This window comes from Eschrichtius robustus, chromosome 2 (genome assembly GCF_028021215.1).
Source record: "Eschrichtius robustus isolate mEscRob2 chromosome 2, mEscRob2.pri, whole genome shotgun sequence".
Lineage (NCBI taxonomy): Eukaryota > Metazoa > Chordata > Mammalia > Artiodactyla > Eschrichtiidae > Eschrichtius > Eschrichtius robustus.
The window spans coordinates 118,960,601-118,977,038 of NC_090825.1; the positions used below are offsets into that span (position 1 = coordinate 118,960,601).

Genomic DNA, 16,438 nt, shown 5'->3' on the forward strand with positions numbered 1-16,438 from the left:
CATTTACTGAATACCTATTTGTACCCAATACACTATGCTAAGTGTTTTATTTCCTAAGAGCTGAAGGTTGGAGAGGTCTGTTTCTCCTTTGTGTTTCTTATACTCTTGTTACCATTTCTTTTTAAAATAGGTAACTCGGGGACCATAGTGTTGATACATGTAATGCATAGTACTTTATGAAGCATGAAGTAGTGATGGGGATGCCACCTGCTGTTGATCACTCATGGAATCATCATCACTGTCCCTTCCACAGATATAGCGGTCATCTGCATGTGGCTCCATACCTAGCCTTATATTATTAGGTGATTTGTAAAGTAATATGAGTACTTTAGATAAATGTGAACTAGTAAGTCAAGATGGCATTAAGATTAGCTGCCGGGCTTCCCTGGTGGCGCAGTGGTTGAGAGTCTGCCTGCCAATGCAGGGGACACGGGTTCGAGCCCTGGTCTGGGGAGATCCCACATGCCGCGGAGCAACTGGGCCCGTGAGCCACAACTGCTGAGCCTGAGCGTCTGGAGCCTCTGCTCCCCAACAGGAGAGGCCGCCATAGTGAGAGGCCTGCGCACCGCGATGAAGAGTGGCCCCCACTCGCTGCAACTGGAGAAAGCCCTCACACAGAAACGAAGACCCAACACAGCCAAAAATAAACATAATAAATAAATAATAAATAAATAAAAAATTAAAAAAAAAAAGATTAGCTGCCATTTCTTCAGGTAGGTTTCTGTTAAAGCTACACCTCCATGCTTGCTTTAGTCAACATGTGCTAATAAGGTATCCATGATATGCCACTCACTGTTAAGTGCTGGGGTGAATACAGCAGTGAACCATGTGAAGTTCTCAGTCTGCAGAGGGCTCACAGTCTACACTGTTAACCCAGCAAGGGCTCGTGTGCCTGTGGCACAAAAAGCCAAACTCTGCCAGAGGGTGTTTGCAGCAAAATAAGGGTTTATTTGAAGGTGCCAAGCAAGGAGAACCGGGCATCTCATGCTCAAAAGACCCAAACTCTGATGGCTTTCAGGCAAGGGTTTTTTTTTTTTTTTTTGGCTGCGTTGGGCCTTTGTTGCTGCACGCGGGCTTTCTCTAGTTGCAGAAAGCAGGGGTTACTCTTCGTTGCAATGCGCGGGCTTCTCATTGCGGAGGCTTCTCTTGTTGCGGAGCACGGGCTCTACGTGCACAGGCTTCAGTAGTTGCAACACGTGGGCTCAGTAGTTGTGGCACATGGGCGCTAGAGCATGCGGACTTCAGTAGTTGTGGCACATGGGCTCAGTAGTTGCGGTGTGCAGGCTCCAGTAGTTGTGGCGTGCGGGCTCAGTAGTTGTGGCTTGTGGCCTCTAGAGCACAGGGTCAGTAGTTGTGGTGCACGGGCTTAGTTGCTCCGCAGCATGTGGGATCTTCCAGGACCAGGGATTGTGTCCCTTGCACTAGCAGGCAGATTCTCAACCACTGTGCCACCAGGGAAGTCCCAGGCAAGGGTTTTTAAAGACAGGTGTTAGGGAAGAGGATCGTAGGATATGTGATCAGCTCCTGGACCTTCTTCTGACTGGTTGGTGCTGAGGTAACAGTGATACTTTTGGAATCTCAACCTTTTCGTTACAACCAGTTTGGGCTCTACTGCCACAAGCTCATAGTCACTGTGCTCCACAGGTGAGGGTCTTAGTTGCTGCTGAACAGCTCAAAAGATATGCATCAGATTGTTATCTGTATCCCTTCAGGAGGAACTAGGAGTCCTGTGACTCTATTGTCCTAATCATTAAAGGCTTGCGCCTGCTCTTTGGAACTTTCGGGATGGCGTAGGAGACTAAAGCCTTTCTTTCTGCAAACAAGAAACAAAGGACAGGCTTCCCTGGTGGCGCAGTGGTTAAGAATCCGCCTGCCAATGCAGGGGACATGGGTTCGAGCCCTGGTCCGGGAAGATCCCACATGCCGCAGAGCAGCTAAGCCCGTGTGCCACAACTACTGAGCCTGTGCTCAAGGGCCCACGAGCCACAACTACTGAAGCCCATGTGCCTAGGGCCCATGCTCTGCAACAAGAGAAGCCATCACAATGAGAAGCCCGCGCACCGCAATGAAGAGTAGCCCCCGCTCACCACAACTAGAGAAAGCCCGCGCACAGCAACGAAGACCCAAAGCAGCCAAAAATAAATAAAGAAAATTAAAAAAGAAAAGAAACAAAGGACAAGAAGGGGCTTTTGTACCTGGGAAGGCCCCACAGGGTCCTGCTTGGTTTCATTCCCCCCTTTTCTTTGATAGCCCTCAATCCTGAGAGGAACAGGGGCAGAACCAGAAACGAAATAAAGTTTGGGAGAGAGATTAATCATAAACTGAGCAGGGGAACTCAGTTTTAGGGGGACTCGGTTTCGCAAATCCTCTGCCAGTCTCCTTTTCTCCCCTTCTGGAACTGTTAGTATGATTTACATACAGAAACATGCACAAATTATAAATGTGTATTGTAGTTCAGTGAATTTTCACAAGCTGAACATGCACTTTAACTAGTACCCAGATCAAGCAACAGCATTACCAGCACTCCAGAAGCTCCCTGCATGTGCCCTTCCAGTTGTGCCCCTACCCTGGGTAACCACTCAGCTGGCAGACTAGGTTTGCCTGGTTTTGCTCTTTACATAAGTGTAATCGTACAGTAAATGCTCTTGTGTCTGCTTTCTGTTGCTCAGCATTATGTTTATGAGATTCACCCTTGCTGTTGTGTGTTGATTCATTCACATGGCTGTATAATATTCCATTGTGTGAAGTTATAATTTAGTTACCCATTCTGCTGTTGATGGACTTTTGGATAGTTTCCAATTTTATGAATACTGTTGGTTGAACATCCTGATATGTCTTTTGGTGAACATGTGTGTTTCTGTCAGGTTATATAACTAGAGTGGAATTGCTGGGTCATAGAGTATGTATGAATTCATCTTTAGTAGATATTGCTAAACAGTTTTCTAAAGTGGTTCTACAAATTTACATTCCCAGTTTGAGAGTTCTGGTTGTTATGTACCCTCAACAACATTTGGTATTTTCTGCTTTTTTATTTTAACTATTATCTGTGGTTTTAATTTGCATTTCTGTGATGACTATTGAAATGCAGCAGTTTTTAAATATGTTTATCAGCCATTTGGCTATCTTCTTTTGTGAAGTGTCTATTCAAGACTTTTGCCCATTTTTCAGTTCGGTGTTTTCCTTTTTGTTATGGCTTTTTAGAAGTTTTTTTTAATATATTCTGGATATGAGTCCTTTGTCCAGAAAATATGTCTTCTATTCTGGGTTGTCTTTTCATTCTCTCAGTAGGGTCTTCTGAATGAATAAAAAGGTCTTAATTTGAGAAGCACATGTGGGTGAACATCTTCATGTCTTTGTGCACAAAAAAGCTAACGATAAATGAAGAAATTGATAGTTCACTTTTGAAGATCTGTAAGATGGATATGTACTACTTCTGCAGGAACTTGCTGATAAAAATATGCCATCCCTTGTGATGACCCAAACACTAAGCTGACCACAGAGTAGAAAATACTGACATATGAAAAACAAGTAGAGCCCAGAAGAAACCAGTTACTGTACCTAAGAAAGAATTTCCTGTGGCATTTTATTATAATGGTATATAGGAATAGTGCTTCTATCAATAGATTTAATGGAAAAGTTATTTTGTCCATGTTGACAAATGTTGATCTTAATAATTGTACATAAAGCATCATTTAACAAATTTCATCAAATTAACTTTTTAATATCCCAAATTATCAGCCTAAATAATACTATTATGGCTTTAAATAGCAACCAGTCTTTCTAGTAAATTAATGAAAAAATGGAAGTGTTCTTTTAGGAATATTAAGGGGAAATAGTCAAATTGGTGTGATTATGGCATGTAATAGTGCCTGGTAAAATTTCATTGAATGAAATCATTCAAATTTCTGACTATCCATGAGGAAGGCTGTTGTGGGCTATTGCAGAAGAAAAGGCAATGGAGAGAATGGAAAGCATGAATCACAACATATTTACATCTAATTCTACTCCTGTAGGTTATGTATCTACATTAATAGCATTTACTTTTTTTTTTGGCTGCACCGGGTCTTAGTTGTGGCATGCGGGATCTAGTTCCCTGACCAGGGATCGAACCCGGGCCCCCTGCATTGGGAGCGAGGAGTGTTAACCACTGGACCACCAGGGAAGTCCCCGCATTTACATTCTAAGTACTCTTTCTGCAGTACAGCTGTTTTTCAGAAAAGTTGTACAAATCAGACTAATTTAAATATATTGCTAGATAGGCATGTAGTTTGATGATAGCCTTGCATTGTACTGATTTAAAAGGGTTAACTTCTTTTGTAATTTTAATATTGCATTATATAATTGTTTTACCAGTCAGCATTTTAGGAGAGACATATATTTGTATGTATGTTATATATGTATCCTAAATATATGTATCTTTATATATATGTCTTTATATGTATACATTTACATATACATGTATATGTGTGTATTAGTGTGTATATGTGTGTATAAAATCTTAATGGAGAGTAGAAATGTTCTGCATGCCAAGTCCAAAATCCTTTCAGTTCTGTTGTGAGTTTATAAACAGGAACAGATAATTGTAAAAAATTGTTCTTGAAATTTAAAAGAACCATTGAATAGATGCCAGTTGTAGTCCACATTCTGTTGGGACAATTTTTTTTTTCATAAAGTGTTGCTTAATATATCATTTTAAGTGGTGAATAATTAGGAGTTCATTTTTGCTTTCATGATGATATTTTAGCGCTTTAACGTATTTTAGAAGAGGACAACATGTAGGGTTTTAAAAACACAAACAGTATTTTCCACTCATGGACTAGATTTTATGTAAACTATTTTGAAATGAATCTGGTCTAGCTCCTATTTTCATATTGTTTATTCTGTAAACAAAAGATGAACTGTCCTGTCAAAGGCAAGGGGAACAAGTCAGGTGTTTAGTCTCCAGTTCAACTTGTCTTTGCTAGGACATTTAATTCCTTCTCCAAGTAGGTTCTGGAGCGCTGAACTAAGAACTGAGTTTTCTTATGGAACCAAAAAGTGGAGAAGAGGTAAGACTCAAGTCATGGATTGGTTAGTACATAGTTGGATGCTACTTCTTAAAAGATACTATGTTCAGGGGCAGAGAGACTTACCTATTTGAAAACCATGTGATTGTTCCTTATTTCCCCAATCTTTATAAAATCATGAAGCATGGCAAGGGGTGGAGGGGCACTTATCATTAACCTGGAAGGCTCTTGGCTGTAGATTTTGCTGAAGCTAGGTGACAGAAAACACTGGGCACCATTTACTTGACAGTGCCTTGGTGAAGCCATCAGTGGTGAAAATACTTGGATGTAAGATTTGGATCCCAGGGGTTGGCAGGTTGATGGCAGTTTTCTGGTGCCACCCAAAAATCTCACAATGCCACTATCATAGCCATAGTTGGCTAGTTTAGTGCCTTCATTGATGAGGAGTTATTTCTCCTAGTGCCTTGGCTTCTTAAGAAAGTTGGAGTTGGTGATGAGTGGCTACTATTTTGCCTTCCTCTTTTCTCTCTGGATGGTATGCCTTCACTTGTTATTTGGACCTCAGGTGAAAAAAAGAAGAAAAGCCATCAAATTGGTGATCATAGTTTGTAGCATTTGCTCTCATTTCTAAGGACTAACATAAATACTGAGTTAGAATATTTTCTCTCCTTCCAAACCAGATTATATTCATCAGTTGTATTTATGTATGTTAACGGTGATAACCACCAACATCTTTAAATAGAAAGCTTTACGAACTGCTGGCCTTTCTGAGGAAATTTACCGAAGTATACTTTTCATCTCTTATTGCCATTGTCTTTTTAAAGCATTATTTTAATTACTTTGCTATGGTGAATTTTGATTTTTAATTGTGTTTTCATTTTGCTGTTAAGAGGATTTGCATTTATCTTTTCCCTCTGCCATGAGAGCTGCTGTTGGGGATAGTCTAAATCCGGTGGTTGTTTGTTTTTAAAGTTATCTTTAGGTAAACAAAGTAGAAAAAAATCATGATGTTTATTCTCAGCTCTTAAAACAGATTGTTAGTCAAAGTATCTTTTAATTTCTTGGTCCTAATATTTTTCTTTTCAGGAAGAGAATATTAAGGAATTTTTTTTTTTAAAGGATTTGTATACCGCCATTTTTTTAAAAAATTAATTTTATTTATTTATTTATGGCTGTGTTGGGTCCTCGTTTCTGTGTGAGGGCTTTCTCTAGTTGCGGCGAGCGGGGGCCACTCTTCATCGCGGTGCGCGGGCCTCTCACTGTCGCGGCCTCTCTTGTTGCGGAGCACAGGCTCCAGATGCGCAGGCTCAGTAACTGTGGCTCACGGGCCCAGCTGCTCTGCGGCATGTGGGATCTTCCCAGACCAGGGCTTGAACCCGTGTCCCCTGCATTGGCAGGCAGACTCTCAACCACTGCGCCACCAGGGAAGCCCAGGAATTTTTAAAAAATCATGATGAGGTTACAAATCAATGTGTTATTTTTCGTTTTTATTTTTATCCATTCATATATATGTGTCCCGTGTTAAGCTCTGGAGATATTGGTGGAATCAGGACCTATCCCCTCCCATTAAAGGACATAGACATTGATTTAGCAAGAAAATATTGATTTGGAATAGTCAGTTTTCAGTGTCATTTTAAATGAAATGTGCATTATATAGATTTGCAGTTTTAGAAAATACTCTTTTTTTGAGATGTAATCCACATACCATAAAATTCATCTTTTTAAAGTGTACAATTCAGTGATTTTTACTGTGTTCACACGGTTTTGCAGCCATTGCCACTGTCTAATTCCAGAACATTTGAATCACTCCCAAAAGAAACATGGTCCTATTAGCAGGCCGTCACTCCCCTTTCTTCCCTTCCCCAGCACCTGGCAACCACCCGTCTACTTTCTGTCTCTCTTGGATTTGCCTTTTCTGGAGACAATATGTAAATGGAATCATACAATATGTGGCGTTTTGTGACTGGCTCCTTTGCTTAGCATAGTAATGTTTTCCAGGTTGACACAGGTTTTAGCACGTATCAGTACTTTACCGCCTTTTTTTTTTTTGGTTAGGTTAATTTATTCCTATCCATCCTTTTGTATGGATATATCATATTTTGTTTATCCATTCATCATTTGATGAAGCATTTGACTATTATAAATAATGCTGCTGTGAACATTCATATATAAGTTTTTCTGTGAAAATATGTTTTCAGTTCTCTTGAATATATGTCTAGGAGTGGAATTGCTGGATCCTTTTATAACTCTGTGTTTAACTTTTTTTTGAGAAACAGCCGAACTGTTTTCCGCAGTGGCTGTACTACTTGACATTCCTACCAGCTGTATATGAGGGTTCTAATTGCTCCATATATTCAACACTTGATTTTTTTCCTTTTTTCCTTTTTTTTATGGCCATATTCATCCGTGTGACGAGGTAGCTTGTGGTTTTGATTCGCATTTCTTGATGACTAATGATGTTGAGCATCTCATGTATACTGGCCATTTGTATATCTTCTTTGGAGAAATGTCTATTAAAATTAGATTGTCTTTTTATTGTTGAATTTCTCTTTGTCAAAATTACCTTATATAAATGTCATCCCCTAATTAATTGTAATTTAGCAGAGAACTATTCTTTTTTTTTTTTTTTTTTAATTTATTTCTGGTTGTGCCGGGTCTTAGTTGAGGTAGGCGGGCTCCTTAGTTGCAGCTCACCAGCTCCTTTAGTTGCGGCACACGTGCTCCTTAGTTGTGACGTGCGAACTCTTAGTTGTGGCATGCATGTGGGATCTAGTTCCCTGACCAGGGATCGAACCCAGGCCCCCTGCATTGGGAGGTGGATTCTTAAGTGCTGCGCCACCAGGGAAGTCCCGGGAGAACTATTCTTGAATGTAAAGAATTTGGTGGTGGTAGAATATTTTATAGTCAGTATACTATATACAATTAAAAATCTACAAACTGGTGGTTGCCAGAGGGAAGGTGGGTTGGGGGGCAGGTGAAATAGGTGAAGGGGATTAAGGGGTACAGAGTTCCAGTTTTAAAATATAATAAATAAGTCACGGGGTTGTAATGTATAGCATAGGGAAAACAGTAAGTAGTACTGTAACAACTTTGTATGGTGACGGATGGTAACTAGATATGGTGATGATCATTTTGAAGTGTATATGAATATCGAATTACTATAATGTATATCTGAAAGTAATATGATATGATATTGAATGTCAATTATACTTCAATTACAAAAAAAACTATAGTCTATATACAATAGAAAATTTATAGTCCTCACAAACTTCGGCTGTTTCTGAACAACACAGTAAAATAGCATACTCAGTTGTTTACCTAAAGAAATTGCTTGTTTACTTTCTGGTAATTATACTGTCTCATTTGGTGGGATTTAGAGAGTACACAGAAATAGTGGGTTGGTAAAGAGAGGTTTAAAAAATTGCATTTTAAGTAAAAGTTTTAGAAATTAAAATTAACTCTAAAATTAGAAGTGGTAAATAGCATTTAAAGCTGAAGTTTAGGCTTTTCTGAGACTGTTACTAACTTAAAGAAGGGATTTAAAACTTACCAGAATTTTCTTGCCGTTTAAATAGGACTCACCCAAGAAAAAAATGAGTGGTGAAAATACTTGTAACTTTATGGACTTATTGGATAAGTTCAGCATTATTTTCCACATATTTGTTGTGTTTGTGTGAATTATGAGGCATATTTTGATACCTCTCCTCGTGGATTTATGAGTTTTTGGTTTTTCTCTTTGTTGTTTAGTAGGTTTTTTTGTTGTTCTCCCATTTTTAGTAAATAGAGAGAATCCAAGAATGACTTTTACGTAAGTGTCTTTAGGTACTGCCATCCTGTACAGTTGTAAATGTTGACCCTTACTTAGGCTTAATCCTAGCCCTTGCTCTTCTATTGCTTAAAAACAGCTTATTTCTAAATTGAAGAACATCTTTAGAACTACTTATGGGAGGGCAGTGAGGCAGCCTTCTTACTGCGGTGGGAGCTCAAATAAGAATTTAAACCTGTAGGGTTTACGTGTCTTTAAACTTGTTAATTCAAGTTTGCTTCTATTAGAACTAGAGCTATGTATGATTTCTATACGGGAGATTCTGTTGTCCAACTAAAACACCATATACTTATTTCTAATAGCAACAGTATGGATAGGATACAGAGGAAGAAGAAACATCCTTTATTTTAGATGTGCTGTATTTCACAGGCTAAATCTAGAGGACAAAGCATTTTAGCACCTATTTGTAGGTAATTTTTTTTTTTTTCAACCTGAGGGCGATCAAGGCTAAGAAGTACCATAGGAGATTGTGACATATATGTAAAATGGGAATGTAGAAGAGTTTTAGGGTTCTTCTGGGGAGCCATAACAGAGTCTGCTCAGAGTATAAGCAGGAACGCAGGTAATCAGGAAAGTGGGAGTAAGGGCACTGTCCGGGGAGTGGCAAAGAGAAAGACCATCTGAATTTTCACATGATTGAATTTTCACATGATTGAATTTTCACATGATTGTCAGCAGTGGAGACATAGTTTTGTCTTAAACTCAGTATTTTATATGGCATGTATAGGTAATTGTATAATTCTGTTTGGAAAAACCACAGTTTAAATCTTATTTGGAGATAAGTAAAATTGATGAGAATTGTTAAAAAAAAATTATGTGACGAGAAGAATCCAGAGCCGCAAAGGTATTTATTATCTGTCACAATTACACAATCAAAGGACCACCCCCCCCCACCCCCCACAGTAGGGAGAGAGCAGAAAGTCCCACCACTTTTCAGCCATGTCTCTCAGTATCCCCTACAACCAGGAATCTGTAAAAGGTAGGTTGCACTCAGGCTCCCACTGACCCAGTTGCTAGAAGAGACTGGGCATCTTTCCAACGCCAGTCCCAAATTGACAGTGACACTTATTCTCTTAGCCTTGGGAGAGCCTGAGGATCCCTGAACCCCAGGGATATGGCAGGGAGGGCCACACAGGAAAGGTTCCTAAGGACAGAAAAGGAGAACCTTAAAAATACATTTTGGGGGACTTCCCTGGTGGTCCATTGGGTAGGACTTCGCGTTCCCAATGCAGGGGGCCCGGGTTTGATCCCTGGTCAGGGAACTAGGTCCCGCATGCATGCTGCAACTAAAAGATCCTGCATGCCACAACTGAGACCTGGTGCGGCCTAAGTAAATTTAAAAAATAAAGAAATATTTTTAAAAATACATTTTGGAACCAAGTAACCAATTTCATAGCTTTATAGGTAAGGCCCACTCTAGTTCTAGTCCTCCCACCTTTCCCCTCCCCCCCGCCCCTGTTAGTGAGTGCCTGGCTTATTTGGCTGGCAGAGCCAAATTAATGGCAACAGAGGCCCCCAAAGTGTAAAAAGATGTATAGTTAGGGCTTCTGTTGTATAACAAGTTATTATTCAGACAGACAGTGGTCACTAAATACTTCTTGAAGGTGATTGCCTCTTTCCCTCCCACATCGTAGTGTTTCATTTTAAACACCTTTCTTGGTGGAGCCTAAATTTATCACCAGCATTATAGAAAACACCAGAGTTGGGAACCCTGTACAGTGAGGTCCTGGGATCATCCCAGTATGTGGAGCCTCCATAATCATAGTGGGTGTTTTTTCTTGGTTATGTTTTTTCATATGATTCTGAAGTGGTGAATTTTAATGGAGTAAAAATTTTCATCTGGAAATGTTTCTTTTTTCCTCATCAAAGAGAAAACGGGGGTTTCTGAGCCAATTGGAATTTCTTTGCTCTGTTATCTGTTACCCTGGTGTGAAATGATCAAATTTCACATTTCCAGGTTGCTAGGAGACAGGCAACCTATCTTGTAGATACAGGCATTAAAACTCCTTTATGCTTTATTTCTTAGAATTCTCATGCTTTCTTTCTAAAACCTAAATTATGCAGAGGTAACATGATTATTTGACCAAGCTCAGGAAATAAAAGAATTATCAAATCAAAAATATCAAGCTGGAAAAAAAAAATCAAGCTGGGTTTAAATAAAGAACATGACTGGCTACAGTAAGTTAAGGCAACATTCTTGAAAGTAAGTCTGTATTTGCCTCTGCTTTTGCTGCTGACTCTTTTTGCAACTTTTTTTTTTGCTGCTTTTTTGTACTTTTTGCAGCACACAAGAGTGGTTAGATAGGAGTAGGCTGAGAGTACCCTGTCTAGAGAGCTACAGATGATGTTAAAAGTATTCCAAGTGAACATGGTCCCAGGAACTCTATTTAAATAATTTACTGATTTGGTCTCCCAGGAACATTTGGATTTACTGTAGCTATTTTGTCCCTTCCTTTCTTTTGAAAGGAAAATTCATCTTATGTTACAATGTAATTATTTTGGGAATGCCTTAGATTTAACATTAGATAACTAGGGTTCAAAAAAATGTGCCCAGATGGTAGATGTTGATGAAAATTTGGGAGAAGAATTCATTTGAAGTTGAATGCTTTGCAGTATTAATCAGAAGGGTTTGTTGGCTTCCGATTTTGAATAGCATAGAGATTGGAGGCTGAGATATTACTTTAATATCTACTTCATGTTAAGACAGGTCAGGCTTTCTCTTTTTCTGTTTCAAGATAGAGTTCTTTGCAGCAGTTGGTTTAGAGGGGTTTGTATTTTACAACTGGCTCAGTTGGCTCTATATATCTTGACGGTACACAGCTGGGACCCAGACCCCCAAGTCAGTTACACTGATAAATAACTCTGTTAGTACTTTACAGATTGACTTCCATTCTCAGCCACTTCATCTTTTTTTTTAACATTTTTAATTTTTTCTTTAAAATTCCTTTGTAAAATATAGACACAGAAAGCTGCATAAATCATATATATTTATATAACATTTACTAAACATTAATGGAGTTGACATTCACAAAACCAACACCCAGATCTGGTAGCAATACTTCCATCACCTCTGAAGCATATTCCCATCTGCCCACCAATAGACTGACTCTTAGCCAGTTCATCTTTTAAATGAGCTGTAGTCTGTCGTGACAGTGGAAAAATTAAATCACATGTCTTTGTTTATGAAGATGAGTTGCATAAACTATCTAGACTGGCAATGGCAGGAGGACACTTTCAGTGTCAGTTATCTAAAGTAACTGGAGCTGTAAATTTGACTAGTGAGAACGTTACTGAGATACGGACGAGGAAGATGTATTGACAGAGGTTATATGTAGAATTAGGTGGAATTTTATGTTTTTGTAAATATCTCAGTTAATTAAGATATAATTTCTATGCACAAACTGGATATAATGGTAAACTTTGGTTTTACTGTGATTTGTCTTTGCCTTAACAGATTGTTATTATTAGATTATTTTTCTTTTTTTTTTTTTAAATACTTTTTTTTTTTTAATGCTTTTTTGTTTTTGTTTTTTTTGGTTAAGAATTAATTAATTAATTTATGTTTTGGCTGTGTTGGGTCTTCGTTTCTGTGCGAGGGCTTCCTCTAGTTGTGGCAAGCGGGGGCCACTCTTCATCGCGGTGCGTGGGCCTCTCACTATCGCGGCCTCTCCTGTTGCGGAGCACAGGCTCCAGACGCGCAGGCTCAGTAGTTGTGGCTCACGGGCCTAATTGCTCCGCGGCATGTGGGATCCTCCCAGACCAGGGCTCGAACCCGTGTCCCCTGCATTGGCAGGCAGATTCTCAACCACTACGCCACCAGGGAAGCCCTAGATTATTTTTCTAACGGAAAAAATTAAGTGATAAATGTTCATTACAAGAAATTAGAACGTACATATACACAAGGAAAAAATCCCCTCTAATTGCATCTCCTGAGATAACCAGTGTAAACTGTAGATGTCTATCTTTATAGACCTGCTTTCCATCACATATCTGTCTTTCAAAACCAAATTATATGATTCATATGGTTTGGTAAACTTAGCTTTTTTCATGTAACAGTACAGCACGAATACCTGTTCAAGTCATCGAATTTTCTTCATTTTCATTTTTGTGGTTACTTAGTAATCCTTTGTGAGATGAACTGTAGTTTATTTAATAAGTCCCCAATGATTGGTATTTAGGTTGTTTCTGATTTTTGCTGCAATAGCATTCATGGCACCTTTTTTGCCTCTGTCTGATTACTTCCTTAGGATAAACTCCTGGGAGTAGAATACTTCGTAATGGATTTGCTCATTTTAAGGCTTTTGAAACACATTGCAAAATAGCTTTCCAGAAAGGCTATTCCAGTTTTCAGGTTGTCCTCTAATTGGCTTTATGATGGCATTAAAATGTGAAATTTTTATTTAGTTGCAGAATGAAGAAGAGCCTGGAGAGCCGGAACAAGCTGCAGGGGACGCTCCTCCACCTTATAGCAGCATCTCTGCAGAGAGTGCAGGTAGGTAACAGGGTGAGGTGACTGCTGAGCTCTTGAAATGCATTAGCCAGAGGCTTTTGTCTGCTATGTATTTGTTGGTGTTTGTGTTTGCTTCAGCTTTCCTTAAGAAGTCGTTGACATTATTTTTAGTTTGTAGTCTGAGGTGAAAAAAAGTCACTGTTCTGAAAAACAGATAAAACCCCATTCCAATGTGGCTTTTTTATGGAACTCAGTTTCATTCCAACAGACTCTTAACATAAAGGAGGTAGAATTCAGGAACCAGGTGATCACCTGTTTTTTCTGTTGCTGTTCTTTTTGTAGTTTCCTCATTAGTTGTTTTGCTCTTTGATTCTAGTACCTATGACCTGGAATATAGTTTGTTAGATATCTTTTATGCTAATAAATTCTTAGTAAAAAAACTAGAAGTCTCCCAACTCTTTCATTTTGTTTCTCATAGTTTAAACCATCCTTAATTAACCTTTCATTTTCCCATCTTATGCCAGATTATCTTTATAATTTGCACACGCATGTTTAGAAGGAATGGCGGAGAAGAAAGAAAATTGCAGTAGTTCAGGACTTTTGGTAATTAGATCTTTGTGATAACCAGTTCTGCTTTAATTACTGAAAATTGACCAGTTTTGATGGAACCTCTTCCATATTCTCTGAAACAGAACTGTGGCATAGTGGCAAGTACATGGCCGATGGTTAGAAATAAGAGTGGTGCACACATGTTGGTAGGGGAAAAAAGGCACAAGTCACTATTTTGTATACTCACTTTACCTGTTTTAATTTGTGGTGTATAAATTTGGACAGTCTAACAAATATTGGATTTTTGTTTGTTTTTAATGTACTAAATAAAATGGAAAAGATTGTCATTAAACTTTTCATGGAAACTTAAAATTATGTGAGGTGTCTGTATTGATGGATCCCATTTTTTAAAAATCCGTTGAAATAGGGAAATAAAAATGTTCTTGATTTCCCTCAACTTAAGATAGTAAGGGGAGTTTCCTGGTGGCCTAGTAGTTAGGATTCCGGGCTTTCATTGTCGTGGCCTGGGCTCATTCCCTGGTCGGGGAACTAAGATCACGCAACCTGCGTGGCACAGCCAAAAAAAAAAAAAAAAGTTTTCCGTAAGGTAGTAGGTATCAGTTTTGTTCATGTATTCAGAATTACTGTGGCTATGGGCGAATTCAGACTGTACCCTTCAATTTGTAAATTAACTTTTAAAAGTAAAAAGAAATTTTTAAGGAAATTATATATACAATGTTTTATAATATATACACATACATGCATGTATATATGTATGTGTGTGTGTAATGTATGTAAAATAGTTATTTTGACATAGAGAAAAACAAGTTTCTTGAATTGGATTAGGTGGCAGCTTTAGTTTCAATAACACATTTTCCTAATTTTCTTCTAAAACCTTTGATATTTTATTTTTCCCATTTAGATAGATAGGCGTTCCATCTGGAATTGTTCTTTCTGTGTAGTGTGAGGTAGTGGTCAAGGTTGTTCTTCCATATGGATATCCATTTGGTCCCACACCATTTATTGAAAAGACCATTCTTCCACCGCTGTAATGTCACCTTTGTCATAAATCAAGTGACTGTGTGTGTGTGTGTGTGTGTGTGTGTGTGTGTGTGTGTGTGTATCTGTTTTCTGGACTAAATATTCTGTCCTTAGGTCTATTTATTCATCTTTGTGCCTGTGCTTAACTGTCTTAATTCCAGAACTTTATAATCTTGATATCTGGTAATTAGGTCCTTTAGCCTTTGTGGTGTTCTTCAAGATTTCCTTGATACTTCTTGGCTTTTTGTATTTTCATTTACATTTTAGAATCAGCTCGCCAATTTCCATAAAATGGGATGAAACAAACAAAAATTCTGCTGGAAGTTTAGTTGGGATGGCATTGAATCTGTGTATCAATTTGAAGATAATTAACATCTTTATAATGTTGCATCTTCCAGTCTATGTTAAATCCCTCCCTTTTATTAAGCTCTTCTTTAATTTCTCTCAGTAATATTTTGTGAGTTTCAATATAGAGATAATTAGATTTATTCCTAGGTATTTGGTGTATTTTGGTGCTGTTATAAATGGTCCGTGTATAATTTTATTTTCTGTTTGTTGCTGGCATATGAAAATATAGTTGATGGTTTATATTAACTATATGTTCAGAGACTTTCCTAAATTCATATATTAATTCTAGTAGTTTGTAGATACTCTTGGATTTTCTACATATGTAATTATGTCATCCATGATTAAGGATAGATTTCTTCTTTTCCAATCCTTATGTCTTACATTTTCTTTTCTTTCCATATTGTATCAACTAGTAGTACTCTAAGATAATGTTTGATTAGAAGTGGTAATGGTGGGCCATTTTTGTCTGATTCTCTAATCTTAGGGGAGAAAGCTTTTAATAATTTACCATTAATTATGATATTCACTCTAGATTTTTCATAGAGATTTGTGAGAAGATTAAGGAATCATAGTTTTCTTTTACAGTATTCCTAATTTGCTAAGTTTTTTTGTTATTAATAGGTATGTTATCAATGCTTTTTCTGCCCATGTGAAGACAGTAGAATTTTTCTCCTTTTTTTCTGTTAATGAGGTAAATACTATTGATTGATAATTTCAGTAATATACTACAGTAAAATTGGAAGTTAATTATAATTAACCAAAGAGAAAAAAGAAAAGAAAAATGTTAATCTTGATGAAGTATAGGAATTTTTTCAAAATTCTTAAGTGTTCTCAAAAATTGTGTAGAAATTTAATCCATTTGTAAATAGATCTTTTCTAATAATACATATTGAATCTTTTATAATAGAAGTCAGTGAGAATGAAGATGCAGTGTTAAAAAGAGGGAATGCAAGATTTCACACAAATAAATAATGGTTCTGTAACTGAACCTGTAATTACCTTAGGCATGTCACAGAAAACAATACATGGCAAAAATAATGTGAAAGAATCAAAAGAGCCAAAATCTGTGAGAAATGACTTTTAACTTTTTTTCAAGTTTATTTTCATGTTTATAAATGGGAGGACACCATGGTACAGATTTCCAAACACACAGGTGAATTATTTTTAGCTTAAATTTTACCTTATGCCATTATTAATATTACATGCCTTCTGTGAACA

At 37.8% G+C, this 16,438-nt stretch overlaps 1 protein-coding gene across 1 annotated transcript in view; it reads left to right on the forward strand.

The window, feature by feature from the left end:
* Positions 1 to 16,438, forward strand: part of NDFIP1 (Nedd4 family interacting protein 1) — a 51,326-nt gene that overhangs the window by 18,072 nt on the left and 16,816 nt on the right. Inside the window, exon 2 of the mRNA XM_068536083.1 lies at positions 13,237 to 13,324. Coding sequence (XP_068392184.1) covers positions 13,237 to 13,324 — 88 coding nt within the window. The remainder of the gene's footprint in view (positions 1 to 13,236; positions 13,325 to 16,438) is intronic.